The 17,321-nt window shown below is 42.3% G+C and overlaps 2 protein-coding genes across 8 annotated transcripts in view; one reads left to right on the top strand and one right to left on the bottom strand.

Annotated features, from left to right (window-relative positions):
* RO60 (Ro60, Y RNA binding protein) overlaps positions 1 to 441 on the bottom strand; it is a 34,341-nt gene extending 33,900 nt beyond the window's left edge. For 2 of the 3 annotated variants that reach the window (XM_038414360.2, XM_043491403.1), the window contains exon 1: positions 47 to 188. The gene's annotated coding sequence lies outside the window, so the exon portion shown is untranslated. Of the gene's footprint in view, positions 1 to 46; positions 189 to 300 lie in introns of those variants that run through there. The other variant, XM_038414361.2, reaches the window with a different exon arrangement.
* Positions 442 to 920: 479 nt separating this feature from the next.
* UCHL5 (ubiquitin C-terminal hydrolase L5) overlaps positions 921 to 17,321 on the top strand; it is a 29,633-nt gene continuing 13,232 nt past the window's right edge. For 3 of the 5 annotated variants that reach the window (XM_043491406.1, XM_038414362.2, XM_043491404.1), the window contains exons 1-3: positions 926 to 1,056; positions 4,663 to 4,726; positions 6,278 to 6,383. In XM_043491406.1, the coding sequence (XP_043347341.1) occupies positions 975 to 1,056; positions 4,663 to 4,726; positions 6,278 to 6,383 (252 nt within the window). In that variant the 5' untranslated portion in view covers positions 926 to 974. Of the gene's footprint in view, positions 1,057 to 4,662; positions 4,727 to 6,277; positions 6,384 to 12,684; positions 12,769 to 17,321 lie in introns of all 5 variants that reach the window. The other 2 variants (XM_038414366.2, XM_038414365.2) reach the window with 2 other exon arrangements.

Below are 17,321 nucleotides of genomic sequence, written 5' to 3'. Positions count from 1 at the left end.
AGACCCTACCCCTGCTTCCCTCAGCCGCTCCCGGGCCTCTCCTCACCTAGGGGGTGGCGAAAGCAGCAGAGGCCTCCGCTCGCAGAGAGGCTCCACACCCAGCCTTAAGGAGACGGGCGGCTCTCGGTGCCTCCGGCAGGGGCAAGGCCGTCGGGAGGGGCGATCCTTAAGGGGGTGTGAAAGGTGTGTGGCTAGGCCGCGGCCCAAGGGAGGCCTTGCCTGCAGCTCGGACCAGTGGCGCAGCACGGGACGCTCGGCGGAGACGGCGGTTGTTGTTGCTCAAGCGGGGCCGGGCCCTACCTGCGCGCGTGAGCCGGGGACCGGACGCAGCAGGAGGCGGCGGCGGCTCCGCCAAGGACTCCGCAAGCTGCCTGCGGCCGGCTCTGTTTCTCCTCACGCAGCAGGCTCCCCTCGAAGTCAGCCCCTCCCGGGTCGGCTTCCTCTCATGACAACATCGCTAAGACCCGGATGGAGCCGCTCTTCCTTCCCTTCCCACCCCACCCCACCGTGACCACGCTCCGAGGCCCCGGATGGAACCGCTCCGCCTAGCCTTCCCCCATCCCCCAGGGACTAGCGACCGCGGATGTAGTTCCCCGTTTCAGCATCCTTAACAGAGGCGGGCAGGGCAGGGCGGAACACTGGGACCCGGATAAAGTCCCTCCATCGCGCCTCCCCTTAGTTCCCTCTCCAAAGAGCCGGACGGCGCGCTCCCATCAGGCACAGCGGCGGAGGACCCGGCTCCCCCTCAGCCGATAGGCCGAGGCCTCTTCCATGCCTGGAAGTAGTATCCCGGATGTAGTCTAGCTGCTGGTTTTCCGTCCGGGCCGAGCCTGCGCTCACTTCACCATCGAGATGACAGCGTGGGCCGCGGAGCTTGCTGGGAAGGAAGCGGCGGCGTGCGTGGGGGCCTGCAGAGAGCCTCAGCCGGCGGCTGGTGGCAGCAGCTGCTCCGTGAGAGCCTGGGACCCGCCACCATGTCGGGAGGAGGCAGCGCCGGGGAGTGGTGCCTGATGGAGAGCGACCCGGGCGTCTTCACTGAGCTCATCAAGGGCTTTGGTGAGGGGTCGAGCGGGGCCCGGGCAGGGGGCTGGGACCGGCGTCTGGGCAGGTGGCGGGTGGGCACTCTTGAGGCCTGCAGCTGCCCCTCCGCCTCTGGCGGGACGGGGGTGGCGCGTCGTTCGGGACCTGCCTGAACTTCGCCCCGAGCCTCTTCAGCGGCGTTGCTGGGGTGCGACACCCCCTGTCTCTAGCAGGTGCAGATGGGCTGAGGCGGCGGTTTTGCTCTGGTGGGATCGGAAGGAGAGATGCCCAAATCCCCCAGCCATCCCCCTCCGCTGGGAGGGTGCAGTGCCCAGCACCTGCTCAGCCTCTCCAGGGCTAGCTCTTCGCAGGGGGAAGCCACAGCCCGCTCTGCTGCTTCTACGCTTCAGCCTGCCTCGACACATCCCAGCCTGCAGCACGGTTCAGCTCCCCCGAAACCCAGTGGGGTCCCATTTGTGTTTGAAAATGGGACTGCGTGGTTGTTATGGAGCAGCTGCGGCCCTCAAGCACTGAATTAATGCTGTTTCTTTGAGGAAGACCTTTGAGGCGCGCACACAGCTCAATAGCTGCAGTGAGCTCTGGCCAGGGTGTACACATTAGCATTTTGAGAGTAACTTAAAAAGAAAAATCCTGAATGAACAAACCTGTATACAGGTTTGCATGAGCATGTGCCCTCTGATATGAGAAGTTTCTTCTAGCTCAGTATGCTACATTTAAGATGTAGTTTTACATAGCACATAAATGGTAACTAGTACTTGGAAAACTTGTATGAGGTAGGTGAATAATATCTTAATTTTACAACTTTGGACACTGAGTTATAGAGACCAAGTTCTGCCTTGATTTACACCACATACAATGCAATGGTACTATTGGGATTGTATGGATTGTAAATCAATGTAGAATTTGGCCCAAAGAAGCTAAATTGTGTATCCAGGTCCACATAGTAGATGAGAGTCCTTTATTAGACTATCTTGACATATAGTCCAAGCATGTTTCTTACCTGCTCTGCCTTTTCTTCCTCACTTACCTGACCCATGAAATAAGTCTGACTTTTTACACCAGGACTTGCAAAAATGCCTTAGTAGTGACACAAGTGTGGGCACTTAACCCATCCATTTTTGCAAGTCATAAACATTTTTCTTTTTTTTTAAATAAAAAGTTTCCATCCTTCATGGCTGTGAAGATGATGAAATGTGAATTATAAACCGTTGTAGTGTTCCTATGCTGGAGTCTTCAGACACAGATCCAGTGTGTCTTCTTTTGCTTGCAGCTTTGTGAAGCAGCACAACCCAAATAAGATTAACACATTTCTGGGCAGTAAAACTGTTACTGTTGAGAATTATTTGGGCAGCCCTGAATTTGTCAAATCATATTAATTTCATGATGCTGCTGTTTGTGAAAGCTAAGGGTCAGGCACTGTAATTATTCATAATTTTTTTTGGGGGGGAGGCAAGGGAGGAGAGTGGTAGAATAGCACACACTTTTCTGCAGTCCAGAAAGCCTACAAGGGGTAAAATAGTGGAGATATGATCCTAGTCTTTAGGCAGCTGTAAGGAGGTGCCCCTCAAGAGTGCTGTATCTTCCGGAAAGAGGAAGAATTCTAGAGGGACGTGGAGCTAAGGTTTATCACATGAACTAGCCAGAAGCTGATATGAAGTTTCCTCATACCAAGATACTCAGACACCTTGGAAGAAATTTCAGCATACTTCCCAGCATGTGTTGATTGCAGGATGTGCTGAATTTCTCACCAAGGATTTGCCCCTGGACCTCACCAGTAAAGCCTGCCCCACCCCATCCTTTGTATCTTCATCTGGCTAGTAAATCTAGTTTTCCAGCTTGTACATCTCTGGAAAACTTCTCAAACTCTGTTTTACATATTCCTATTCAGTAAACTCTTGTGATGGCTAATTTAATTTCTTCTGTAGATAATGAGGAAGGAATTAATATAATTTGACAACTGGATGACGCAAAGGACTGGTAATGGGATAAAGCGTGTTTTGTTTTTATGTTTGTGTCAGCGTCAAATTTGATCAATTTAAATGATCAAATTTGAAAGCCATTCAGTTGCCTGTGTTTTGTGAATTGTACTGGCCGTGTGTCTGATATGTGGAGCAAGAGCATTATCAAACTGTGTATATGCAACCTCCTCCCCGAGGGATAATTTAACAATTTGTCTTCTATGGAACCTGTTCATTATTCACTCTTCCAGTCTCCCACTGAAATAGGTTTAGATCCTCGGATACTACAAACATCCATCAATAAACGTTTTCAGTTCTTGGAGGTTTTTTTTTTTTTATGAGTGAAACCCAAATCCTCATTTGAAGCCTGAGTATTGAAACAAAAGACTTTGAGACACATCTGAGGACTGGTCTTGATTGTTTCAATGTTGTACTATGTTATGCAAAAAGATTGGTTCTCTGTCTCCTGGTTAAAAGTCCAACTCTTAATTGGCTTTGTTGTTGGCAGTACTATCAGTGAAGTGAAAGACTGAAAATGAACTATGAAGACTAAACCATCCTCATTCCTAGAGATGGTCCTCCCAGGTCAAAGCTGAGGCATATTGACAAGCTGTGCAGGAAGCTTGTATTGATACTTGGTTTATGGGCAAATTGAGAACTTTAGTCTCCAGGATTGCCTAGTTTGCTTCTTTCACAAGTACTGACCTGATTTTTTTTAAAAACTATTTGTGTAGTAGTTAAATCTGAATGAATATTAATTCAAATTAATATGTTTATGTAGTGTTTTACATGCTTTTACCTACAGTATCTTATTGTTGTCTTTGTCACAAAGTGAAAATTAGTGGCCTTATGAGATTCTTGTGGTTCTCCATTAAAATATTTAATTGACTGTTTTTCTTATTCAGTAAACAGTGATTTCTCTTATTTCTCCCCCCTCTTCCCCTCCCCCCCCAATGATTTGCTTTCATGCTTCTGCTTAATCCAGAAATGGAAGATTTTTGTGGCTAAAGGCATAGGTCGGGAAGTTCCTGGGGTTATCTTCCTGGCTTAGTCATACACTTCCTTTGTGATGAACAAGTTACTAAATTTTTTGGACACAAGTTTGCTCCTTTAAAAAATGAGGCTAATTATTTTACTTTGGATATATGATGCTATAGTAATGTTTGCGAAGGACGGTTACCTCCTCTGATGGAAGGTGCTGCTATGGTGTAAGGGTTATTAGTATCACTACTAGTATATAGTTTAAGTAATACAAACACTAATTGAATTTATATATCCATACATGAAAGAAATTAATGGTTGTGAAAGAATGCTGCTAACTTTGTATTATACTTGACCCAAAATATCTCCTGCTGACTTTTGTGGTTTTACAGTCCCGTTATTTTTTAAAGACTGAAAAATCAACACAAACAGTAGAAACTAATGACACAATGACACTCTGTTCATTTGACAGTGCTCACTCTATAAAATTACGCAAAATGGACTAAACAACTTTTTCTCTAATCTTTCATCCATATCAGTCATAGGCTTTTTTTCTTAAGTCTGGGCTTAGTTAGAAGTAAGTTTCTTTGTGTGTGTGTACGTACATACATATATATATATATATATATGGCTTTTTCCTCTCCAATTTAGGATAGTTAAAACTATAGCTTTGCTCTTTCAGGTTGCAGGGGAGCACAAGTTGAAGAAATATGGAGTCTGGAGCCAGAGAACTTTGAAAAATTAAAGTAAGCTATTGGATCATAGAATATTAGGGTTGGAAGAGACCTCAGGAGGTCATCTAGTCCAATCTCCTGCTCAAAGCAGGACCAACCCCAACTAAACCATCTCAGCCAGGGCTTTGTCAAGCCGGGCCTTAAAAACCTCTAATGATGGAGATTCCACCACCTATGTAACCCATTCCAGTGCGTCACCACCCTCCTAGTGAAATAGGTTTTCCTAATATCCAACCTAGACCTCTCCTCCCGCGCGCCCTCCCCCCCCGGGATCTTGAGACCATTGCTCCTTGTTCTGTCATCTGCCACCACTAAGAACAGTCTAGCTCCATTCCCTTTGGAACCCCCCTTCAGGTAGTTGAAGGCTGCTGTCAAATCCTCCCTTACTCTTCTCTTCTGCAGACTAAATAAGCTCAGTTCCCTCAGCCTCTCCTCATAAGTCATGTGCCCCATTTTCGTTGCCCTCCTCTGGACTCTCCAGTTTGTCCACAACCTTTCGGTAGGGCCAAAAACTGGACGCAGTACTCCAGATATGGCCTCACCAGTGCCAAATAGAGGGGAATAATCACTTTCCTCCATCTGCTGGCAATAGTCCTACTAATGCATTGCAATATGCTGTTAGCCTTCTTGGCAACAAGGGCACACTGTTGACTCTATAGTTGTATTTGTGGCCTTTGTTTTAGAGCAGATCCTAAATTCAGATTACTGTGATGGGGAAAAATCTGTGCTGATGCATTTTAAAAATATTTCATAAAACATTTTTAGAAGGACTTTTTCTCTCTACAAATATTATTTATCAATGTTATGGTAATACCTGAGATCAGTGTCCCATTGTGCTGGATAATTTACAAACCTAGTAAGAGACAGCCCATCTTGTGAAAGTCATAAAACTAAATAGACAAGAAAAACAAATGGTGGGGAGAGAGAGAGAGAATTACCTTCATTTTACAGATTGAGAACTTGTATGAAATCTTCACAGGGGATCTTAGCTTTATCGATTTTTTTCCTTTTGCACTTAGCAGGATTACCAAATTTATAGTTTCAGTGCTTATCAATGCTTGGATAATGAATCTGGTATTTGTTTCCAAAGAAAGTGTTACGAATATTGTTGTTGATGAAATTGCCAGATGTATCATGCAGGGTTTTTTTTTATCATCCAGTATATTTCCTATGTGGGTGGTGGTGGTGGTGTGGGGAGGAACAGGGTCTAAGGTTAATATGTACTGGATTTCTTTAACCTCACTTTAACCTTTAAATGTGTATTGGAGCAGAAGCAAACTGGCACTTAAAGCCCAGTTTACCAAGTGATCAATGAGCCAAAATTTGACTTTTCAACAGTGCTATTTGAGCACTAACTCCACCTGGAATTGTGGGTGGCATCTCTGAAAATTTTTAATCATTCAAAGTTAGAGGTCACATGTAGGAGTCTGAGCCTAACTGACAATGCTTAGAAAGAAAGAATTAACTGAGTTGCCTTATCAGATGATGATACACTGAGATTAAAAATAATTTACACAGTTCTTTATCAACACACTTTTTCTGCTTTGACCTTTTATTTTGTAGACCCGTTCATGGGCTGATCTTCCTCTTCAAGTGGCAGCCGGGAGAAGAGCCAGCGGGCTCTGTTGTTCAGGATTCCAGACTAGACACACTATTTTTTGCTAAACAGGTACAGTAATTTCAGTGACTTCCTTGGGTACCCCATGAAACAGGGTTTTTTAGTGCAGAAAGACAGAAGATAACTGAAGGGTGCACAAAGGTGAACAACTGTGTACAAGGTATGTTTAGTCAGACAAAATCTTGCCAAACAAGGAAAAGTAAAATTCTGTTGGGAGAAGGAGCTGAAGAGTAAATGAAAATGATGCTTTTAAAACTTCTTTTCAGTGTCATAAAGGATTATTTTGAAGGTTTTTTTTTTTCTTTAAATCTTCATGAATCAATGATATTTTGAAACCACTTTCAACAAAAGATTATGGGGGGAAAATTTTATTTCAGTCCATCAAAGTAGAACTGCTATCACTATATTTCTCAAATACTCTGTGATAGGAAATGCTCACATTCTCGAGCCATATTTACCTGTTCCGTGTTCAAAGTTGATCTGAACGTATTCTTTTAATTATTTATATCTGAAATACATAAGGTTTGAAACAAATGATTGAAAATGTTGTTTATGCTAATGAAATCCATCTTATATCATTAAAGATATAATTCACTAATACAGAATTCTTGTATTTTTTGCTTTGGCAGGCAGATCAATGTATATCACTAGTGACTTAGAAAAGCAAGGAAGAATAACCAGATCAAATGTAAATTTTCTAACCAAGAGAAGTTAGTTCAGTAGTAGGGTTTTTTTTTGTTTTTGTTTTTAAATGCATATAGGTATGTATGACTGGCTAGAGCTGGCCTTTGTGGCTCCTTACAGTCCGTCTGTGTCCGCCTACACCCTGCCCCAGGAAAGGAGCATCAAAGGTGGGTCCTCCAGGCCTGCCTAAAGAGACTGCACAGAAGCAGCCAATCAGACCAGGAGGCTCAGATAAAAGGAGTTGTATTGCCTTAGCAGATTAGTTGTTGGCTGGGACCAGAGGGGCAAAGAAGGGTGCTCCCCTCTCTCTGGCCAAAGGAGCTCAAGGGACAAGTAGAGCTTGGTTCTGGCTGCATTTGCTCAAGCTCAGGGAGAGAGGACCTGAGAACTTAAACCCTAAGTAACTGGCAAAGATAAAGGGGCCAGATAGAGGGAGGCCTGGGGAAGTATCAGCAACAAATCTAAGTGAGCAGTACAAGGCAGCTATTTACAGTGTTCCTGAGCTGAAACCAGGTGTGGGGGAGCCAGGGTTCTTCCACTGACCATTGGCAAAGTGGTGCAAACCCCAAGAACGGGGTAAGGCTTGTTTTGGAGGCCCAAGCGAAGGGTTGAATTAAAGGGCCCAGGACTGAGACTGAAGATCCTGGTGAGGCCAGATAGACAGTTTTGGTTGGACTTCTGTTACCCTGGAAGGAGTTTGTTTTGATTGTATGACCCGGCCAGAGGGCTGAGCCACTGAAGATCCACCAAGCAAAGTTGACAACCTACAGGGGATGCCAGGAGTGGGAAAGGACTGTGGTAGCATACCCAGCTGCTAGGAGATACTCAAGAGGTGAGCTTTCCCCTCCATCACAACTTAGTATCACAGCTAGGTTTACAAGACTCACGTGAGTGATGTCAGTGCAGAGTGATGCTTACTTCTGTCTCTAGTGCATGAGGTCTGATATCCCATCTGAACCCTGATAGGGAGCCTGGAAGCCATGACATCATCCAAATAAGCCTGGGTGTCTCAGGTGTCAAAGGGAAAGAAGGCAGATGGCCTGCTACGTAGATACATCTACTGTGCGCTTGAAGGGAATGCAAGTTCAGTTTGCCCCTGGAGTAACAGAGACGAGACTGATTATTGGCAGGCACAGAGTACTGAGATGCTGGGAGAGGTCAAGGTCCCAAAGGATGCCTTCCCTCAGATGCCAGAGGCTCTGATGGCTGCTAAATAGACTGATAAAACATGATTTGGGGTCACGAAGAGTTAAGGCCGATGGGAAATGTGTTAAGTGCATCAGCAGTTCAGTGAAGCTTGCAGAGAGTAGCGGAAGGTGTGATTTGAACTGCCACAACAGCTAGACAGGTTAGAGGAGCAGCAGCAGTACCTATAATGGATCCTGCAGGAAAGAAGCAGCAATGACTTCAAGCATCAGGTAGACAAGAGTGATCCAGTGGGACTGAAACTTACTGAGGAGATGTTATGGTTGTGGACACTGCTTGCCCTTGAGTGAACTGGGGTAGGGAAAGACTGAGTTGCTGGGGTAAGCTATGGAAAGAACCACAAACTCTGCTAGTGGCAGGGAGGTGGACAAGGGTAATTGTCTTTGGTTTGAAGAGATGGGCCACATAAAAAAGGTTTTGCCCTTTTTGAAGATGGACTTGCTGCAGGAAGAGGTGCAGGAGCCCCAAGAATAGGTAAGATAAGAAAAAGGTGTCTGATGGCACAAATGCCGCTGAGCTCGGTGCCTCAGAGCTGGACTTGAAAACAGTATATACAACTGGTCGGTAAACCTATCCAGTGGAGTATGAAGGAGTGTGGAATGAACCAACTATGATCACTGACACAAAGCTTGCTGAGGTGTCAGTGTACAGAGACATGCCCCAGTGGGGCCAGGAGGTGACAGCAAAGAGCCCACAAGGGGAACCTGGTGACATGAGGCAGACTCTACTGGCAGTCCTAAGAAAACATGAGCTGTTGGATGTCTTTCGGAGGAGATAAGACCAAGGCTTCTGAAAAGGGCTCAGCCTTGAGAGCAGAGAATGTAAGAAGCCCTCTCTCCTTGCCAAAGAAGTATAGTAGGGAACTCGATGCTATGAAATAAGCTAGACGGAAGGCTCTGGAGGAAAATAAGCCTGAATTGCAGAAGCTCTTCAGGCAGAGTTGCCTGAGAGAAGACCCTGACCATGCAGGACACCTGACTAGTCAAGGCAAGGACTACAAAACCTCTCCATACAGAAGCCTGAGACAGAAGACCCTACCAACCAGGGCATGGACTAATAAAAGCTCTCCATAGAGAACGGCCTGGGAGAGAATACCCCGAGAAAGCAGGGCAAAGACTGCCTAAGAGAGAACATTGTCTTCAGGCAGGACCATCTCCCCAAATCCTTTTTGTGGGGGGAGGTATGTGATGGGGTATACCTGGCTTTCATGGCTCCATACAGGAGGTCCAATAGTTCTTCTACGCCCTACTGTAGGAAAGGAGTGACAAAGGTGGGTCTTCCACGCTTGCCTAGAGAGGCTGCACAGAAGCAGCCAATTGGAGCCCAGCAGGCTCAGATAAAAATAATTGTAGGGCCTTAGCAGGTCAGTTCTTGTCTGGGGCTGGAGGCTCAAAGAGAGGTGCTCTTCTTTTTGGCCCAAGGAGCTCAAGGGACAACTAGAGCTTGGTTCTACTGCAGTTGCTCAAGTTGGGGGAGAGGACCTGAGAACTGGACCCCTAAGGTAAGCAGTGAAGATAAAGGGGCCAGGTAAGAGGTCGCCCAGGGTAGTGACAGCAATGAATTGAAGTGAGCAGTATATGGCTGCAGTTTAAGGTTCCTGGGTTGGAACTTGGAGTAGTGGGTGAGACCAGGTTCCCCCACTGCCCAAGTGATGTGAACCTTAAGAAGGAAACAAGGCATGTTTGGAGGTCTTAGCAAAGAACCAAATTTTAAGTGCCCGTAGCTGGGACTGAAGATCCAGATGAGGGGACACAGTTTTGATTGGACTTTTGTTACCCTGGAAGAGACTGTGCCACTGAAGACCCACCAAGCAAAGCTAACAACCTACAGGTTACACCAGGAGCAGGAAGAGGACTATGGTGCTGCACCCAGCTATTAGGATGCTCATAAGAGGTGAGCCTCACCCATCATATCTTGCCTCTCAAACATAGAGATATAGCATTCAGTTTAAACCCAATATTCATCCTTCCCACAAAAATTTATATTATGTTCCTATTTGTCCTTGTAAAGATCTGAAATCTCGCAAATCTTGAAACAGAGCTTATAGAAATGTATCGTAAGTAGAACACTGCTATTTTTCTTCCTTGTTTTGTGTGTCTGTTACAAATTGAGACCATTATCTGACATTTGCATTTTAGGAAGTTGAGAGGTATCCACATAGATCTATGCACAAGTAGAAATGTGGGAGATAAAAGCATACTTAACCTCTCTGTCTTAGCTCCTCTATATCTGTGCTTCTGTCATATGCTGATGAAAATTCATCTATGCTTTGTTCTTATCCCGTTGTCTTCCTGTTTCACTCCTCTTTTGCCCTGCTCTAGAGGCCCTCATTCCTTGGCCTTTCCTAATCTCATTTTCTTCGCTTTCTCTGCAAATCTTCTCAAAGAAGTCTAAGATCCAGCTGTGGTCTTGTAACGCCATGAGGTAGCCAACAGTTTCTGTCTAGTGTCCGGATGAATGATTGGTTGCATATTCGCTATTCTGGGTTCTGCTTTTTATCATAATCAAACATGCTGTTGCTTCTTAAATATTCCAGACCACTTGTGTGTTCCCCCGCTTTACGCTTATGCATGTCTTTTCTCTTCCTCTATTAGGCTTGTTTCTGAGCAATTCTAAGCATTGCACTTAGTGTTTAACAACTTGTTTTATTTGATCGTTTAAAGTAGCCTTATTAGAATTGAACTATAGAATGCAAATACAGAGACTTAAGCTCAAATAACATTACAATTCTGAATGGAAAAAGCTAGGAAACCTCAAAGCAAATGGTGAAAGAGTGTTTAATTTCCAGGGTTCTTGGTCTTCTCTGAACCCTGAAAGTATAGCTCATCTTTGTAATGGGAGAAAGGGAAGTCCGTAGTAACGTAGTAACAGACAGTAACGACTGCTTTGGAGTGTCTGGCCTACTGTACAAATACAATAAATATATTTCTTTTAAATAGAAAAAAAGGTGAAAAGTAGCTAACATGCACTGGTAGCTGCTCTTAAAGTAGTAGTGCATGATTTTGCCACATGATGGCACCAAATATTTGAAAAATGACCTACAAGGGAATGGGCTGGTACCTTTTTGCTTCTTTCACCTTGTCCGTATTAGACAAGTGCAGCGGCTTAATTAAATCAAAGCACTTGATATAAGGATGCCTTAAAGAGTTTTGCTTGTTTTATACATTAAAAATTCACATTTGTCTGGACTGAAAGATTTAGTGTGACTAGAGATCTAGTAAAATTATGGCTTACAGGAGAATGAAAGCTGATCATTAAGAGGGGAAGAGTGTTGTGTTTTATTTTCTTTTTTTTTTTAAAGAGACTGCTAAATGGGTGTTTGAAGTTTTAAACTTTTAGTGATTAAAATTTAGGGGAAAGTAAACCTGCGTTAAAGAATCAGCCACATCAATCGTGGTCTGAGAGCTACCCAACAAGTCCTCCAGCAAAACAAGGGAAGACCAGGGCTGTTTCTTACATTTCTAAAATGTAAGATATGTGGGGGATTGGGGGCAGTAAAACTTTCTTTATACATCATAAAGAAACAAAAAGGGGCATAAGCCTAGTTTTGTTTTTTCTTTTCCTTTGCAGGTCATCTTCAGAACAGATTGTATTTTATAAAGTCTTTCCACTGCGTGTTCTTTTTTTTTTTTTTTTTTTTAAAGAACCCTTTTTTTGTATGTAATCCACCATAGTGTAAGGGGAGGATGAGCAGATCTTTTGTCTGGGCAACCAAACTTTCCTGGCAATTGTGTAAAACTGCAGTCAGCCAATGGAGTAGTAAACATTAGGGATTGGTGGCTTGTCAGTTTGCATAGTCTCTTTAAAAAAATAAATAAATAAATAAAAGTGAGAGTTCCAAACATCTTGAGGATCCCAACTCTTTTGCTCTTAAAACCCAAATTTTTAGCCCTCCTCCTTCCATATGTTGTTTCTCTTTAAAAAAAAAAAAATTACAATCTAGATAGAGACATTGTACTCTGTGGTTTTTAACTTCTGTGTTGAGAAGTTTTTTTTTAATCTTTATATTGATAAGACTAAGTGTATATCCTTGTATGATAGTGCTATAATATGGGAATTAAATTAGGATATTCTCAGTGCTACAATTGAATTTGTACCTAAGTTTCCATACATCTTGAAACTTTCAAAAAAAAGATTTCTGAATGTAAACTTCACATGAAAAGATCATAACTCTGAAACAGTGTTTTATTATAAAATTTAAATACCTCGCATGACAATGGAACAATCTAAAAACAAGATTTGAATGCATCTGAGCACTTTTGCATCACACAAATATGTACCATAGTTGTGGGTTAGTAACTGAAATCTAACAGCTACTGTTTATTACAGGTTAGAGCTTGAGTATTTTGAAAAATAAACTGAATGATACTATGTTTAATATGCATGCTTACTAACTAACTTTTTATTATCTTGGTCAGTTTATATGTACTCATGTTAAATTTGGCCTCCCTGTTATGCCTAGGTATGATATGGTCCTCTATTTGGGGCCTCAGAACTCTGGATGATCTTACATGCCATTTGAGCTAGGATACCTAGGCACAATGAGGTGAGTTAAGGATACGATTTCAGCCTTAACTCTGAATGTCTTAACGTCTGTGTGTTGTTAAACCAGACCCTTAATTTTATTTTCCACACACAGTGGTTACGTGTGTTAATGCTGCCACTAAGGTATTCAATAATCATTAATGTTGTTGCAAACCACTGTTTGTTTGTCAAGGAACAATTGCTCATGGCTTAGCACAAAGGTCTTGGCAGAAGTAGACCCATCTCTCCAAGAACAACATTTGCACAAGTTGCCACTGTGGGTTGATACATTTATACTATTTTTTTTTTTTTTTTTTTTTTGGTCTCTCCAATATTTTACTAGCCAAGTATCAGGATGACACATGCATTTTTACTGAGTATTCATTCATTGTTTTTTAGTAGCATGATAGAACATTAACTAGGAACTAAGCACATTGTACCTGGGGGAGGAGGAAGGGTCACTTCCAAAGAATGGATTTAAGGCATAATTGCATCCCAGTAATCTGGGGAGATTTGTTTCGTTCATGTAACGCTCCCATTGACTTAAATTGGTTGAGGATCAAGCCCTTTATGTTTGCAGGTTTAGTAATGCTAAATTTGAGCATTGAGATTGGCCCAATTTGAGCATTAACCAAGTTAATAGACAAATGAATTAATTATGAAACATTTGCAGTTCATGGCACATATAATAGTCATGGAGGGATTGTCTATAATGGAGTATAATATAGAGAACTTATCTTGGTTCTGAAAGGTAAAATTGTGCATCTGTTGAAAATAACAAGTCTTAGAACCCAAATCTACCTTAAAGTAACATGGTTGCATTTGGCTGCAGATCTAGTAAAATCATCTATTTTGCGGCATGCAGAAGTTTAGAAGATGAATTTACAAGATTCAAAGTGATACAAACCCATATATTATAATGCAAGATCCTCAACCCTTATCCTCTTTGGTTCTCCGGAACTCTCTGAAAAAGAGAATAGCTGACCTACAAGACCAAAGTACTTCATCCCCTGTCCACAAGAAAGTGGATTGGCATATTGCATTGTAATCTATGTGGTGCTATCTGTGAAATCAACCCAGAAACTCAAGCTGATGCACAAGGTTGGTGCCCACTTATTAATGTGAATATCACCAGGAGCATGTGACATGAGTGCTCTGGGATATGCATTAACTGCATATTGGTTTCTGGGTGGACTTACTGGGTTTAAACCAGTAAAGCCAAACGCTTTGTAGTAGCTTCTTCAAGATAGCCTTATGCCATACTGCTGCAGTATGGCATCAACACAGATGCTTAAGTAGAAGGGCAAATACTTGGGGAGACACCAGTAGAACCAAAGAAAAGACAAGGTGGGAGTGGGGTTAAGTAACTTAAACTTCCTTTCTGTTTTTGCTCTTGTATGTCTGGCTGTCATTTGAAGTGCCCATCTTCATCTTTAGTTACCATGTTGATTTCCCATCCAACCCCTTAGCCTCCCACCTCCATGTCTTCCCTTCCTTGTTTGACTTTCAGTCTTGGATCAGCTTTCCTAGTTACCAAAACAGCCATTTGCTCAATCTTGTCTTCACTGCTCCTTTTCACCCTTTTCGTGTCTTCCTGTCCTTCTGTAACTTGTGTTTATGACTTATGTCCCCTCCTCTGATTTATCAACTCAGTCATGGATTCTTTTGCCCCTCATTCTTAGTGCAAAGCCTATCCCACCACTCATAACTCACTCCTAACATCCACATCCTCCACCTTACTTCACTACAAACTTCTTTTTCTCTTTCAGTTCCTCTATTAAGAAGAGCTACTTTTCTACTCTCAATTATCCTAGGCCTGCAGTCTCATCTATATGCCACTATTTGGCTCTGTCGTACAACTCTCTCATTGTTCTCCCATTATCTTGCCAATTTTTAGAAAGAGATGTTCCCTTTTCCCTACTTTTCTCCATAGTCACTAAAGTTTATCACCCACTTTTCAGTTGCCCCCATTACTCCATCACCTCCTGTTTTATGATTCCCTATTCCCCCACTTTTGTTTTTCTCCTTAATCTCTTGGTCTTCCCTTCAGTTTTTCATCTTATAATAAATTTGCTGTGGTCTCCCCTCATTTTAAGGTCCTACTCTAGATTTTATCTGTCTCTCCAGCTAATCCCATCTCCCTTCTCTCTGTCACCTAAAGTTCATATATATTCCATCTTCAACTGTTGCCTCAACTTCTCCCCTTCATTCTGGCTTGTGACCTTTGCACTCTACTGCAACTGCTCTCACCAGTATCTAGAAGTACCCTTCCTGGTCATTTCTCAGAGCTTCTATTCCAACCTCATCATCCTCAACATTGAGTACCTTCTACACATATCATGCAGTTTTTAAAATCTTGTTCATCTTTATCTTTCACAGCTGAGTACTGTTTTTCACTTTCTGCCAATCTTTAGTGTGTCTTGATGCTTCTACTCCCTTTCTCACTTCCTTATTTGAGGGACATGATGGTGTTCCCATGTACTCCATCCCTTGGCTTGACTGTATAACTGTGCATGTAGATGCTCTGTGTAAACATGTGTTACTGTCAGTGTGTCCTAATTCTACTATTGCTTCCCATTGTCTTACACCCACTTATTGCATCTTATTTCAAAAATGATTACTTTCTATGAAGCAAAGTTTGTCTTACTGATTATTTGTTCAGTGCTTAGAACATTGGGACTCCAATCTTAACAGGTGGCTTTTGGGCATTACCAATCAATTAATTATATCTGGCATGGTGTACAACATTAGAATAGCTGAGCCATCTCAAAAAAGGGGTGATGTTTGAGATCCCTTCTAGGAGGTGAAGGAGGCAAGGAAAATGGGTAGAGGGTCAAATCCGTGTATTCAATAAGCAAAGAAATAACTGTCCATCTTGGCTCCATCCTTCATACCAAGATGGCTGTATTTAATGTGTAACTTGTGAATTACTCAAAATAACTTTTGTCTTCCCCCTCCTCCTATATACATTTTGAGGCATGTTGCAACACTGCACGTTTGGTAGAAGAGCCGTATAGTCTCCAAGAGCATAATTCCATATTTTCCCTTAAATAGCAGATCTAGGTTAACTGTATTTTGTACATGCAAAGCTATGCATGCGCTCGAAGGGGGAAAAGGCTAAATATGTATTCTAATTCAGTAATATAGATGCAGTCCAGTTTTCTAGTGACACACTTATTTTTGGACAATTGAATGTAAATTCATATCATGGAGCAATATACTGTTCACTACATAAAGTACAAATAGGGCACTTTCTAGCAACGTGGTATCTTGTGGGTTTTGTTTTGTTTTCCCCGATCTTGCCAAAGAAAAGGTGTCAGTCTGTTCTGACCTGCTTTGACTAGAATACAGATGTTCTCTGTTCACTTTTTTTGTTGGAAGTGGTTTCATGTTTACAGCCCTGAAATATATTTCAAATGCTTGATATATAATTAAGCTCTTATATTGTCGTCTTTTAAAATGTATGTAAACCTTTATGCTGGATGTTACTCACACAGACTGGAAAGTCTTCTCCTCTGTCCTCTCTCTCCCCCTAACCTCCCCCCCGCCAGCCTACAAATTTACTGAGTGAAACAGCTAATAATCATCCCTCATGCTGCACATAGCCCCAAACCAATACAAAGTAATTTCTTGTCTAAATTCTGCCCTTTAATTACACCCTTGTCAACTCCATTGACTTCAGTGGAGTCACATAAAGGTAACCAAGGGCAGAATATGGCCCCATATCTTTTATGATCACTTTTGAAAGGTAGTATTCACTCTCTATCCTTCAACATATATAGACCCTGTATTTCACTTCCCTTTAAAAAAAAAAAAAAAAAAAAAATTAGGGCAGTCGAATAATTTGCAGTTAACTCATGCGATTAACTCAAAAAAAAAAATTTAAAAATTACGATTAATTGCACTGTTAAACAATAGAATATCAATTGAAATTTAATATTTTTGGATGTTTTTCGACCATATTGATTTTGATTACAACACAGAATACAAAGTGTACAGTGCTCACTTTATATTTTTATTACAAATATTTGCACTGTAAAAATGATAAACAAAAGAAATAGTATTTTTCAGTTCACCTCATACAGGTACCATAGTGCAATCTCTTTATCGTGAAAGTGTAACTTACAAATGTAGATTTTTATTTTTTTATTACATAACTGCCCTCCAAAACAAAACAATGTAAAACTTTAGAGCCTACTGGTTCACTCAGTCCTACTTCTTGTTCAGCGAATTGCTAAGACAAACAAGTTTGTTTACATTTATGGGAGATGCTGCCTGCTTCTTATTTACAATGTCACCTGAAAGTGAGTACAGGTGTTCGCATGGCACTTTTTTTGCCAGTGTTGCCAGGTATTTACGTGCCATATGCCCCTTCGTGCTGCAGCCACCATTCCAGAGGACATGCTTCCATGCTGATGGTGCTCAGTCAAAAATGTAATTAATGTATTTTTTTATTTTTAAAAGAATTCCTTGGGGGAGAATTGTAGGTCTCGTGTTCTGTTCTGTTTTACCTTCATTCTGCCATATATTTCATGTTATAGCAGTCTTGGATGATGACCCAGCACGTGTTCATTT

This window comes from Dermochelys coriacea, chromosome 8 (genome assembly GCF_009764565.3).
Source record: "Dermochelys coriacea isolate rDerCor1 chromosome 8, rDerCor1.pri.v4, whole genome shotgun sequence".
NCBI classification, from domain to species: Eukaryota; Metazoa; Chordata; order Testudines; family Dermochelyidae; genus Dermochelys; species Dermochelys coriacea.
The sequence above is the reverse complement of the archived record's forward strand: the minus strand, read 5'-3'. Positions and strand labels throughout refer to the sequence as shown.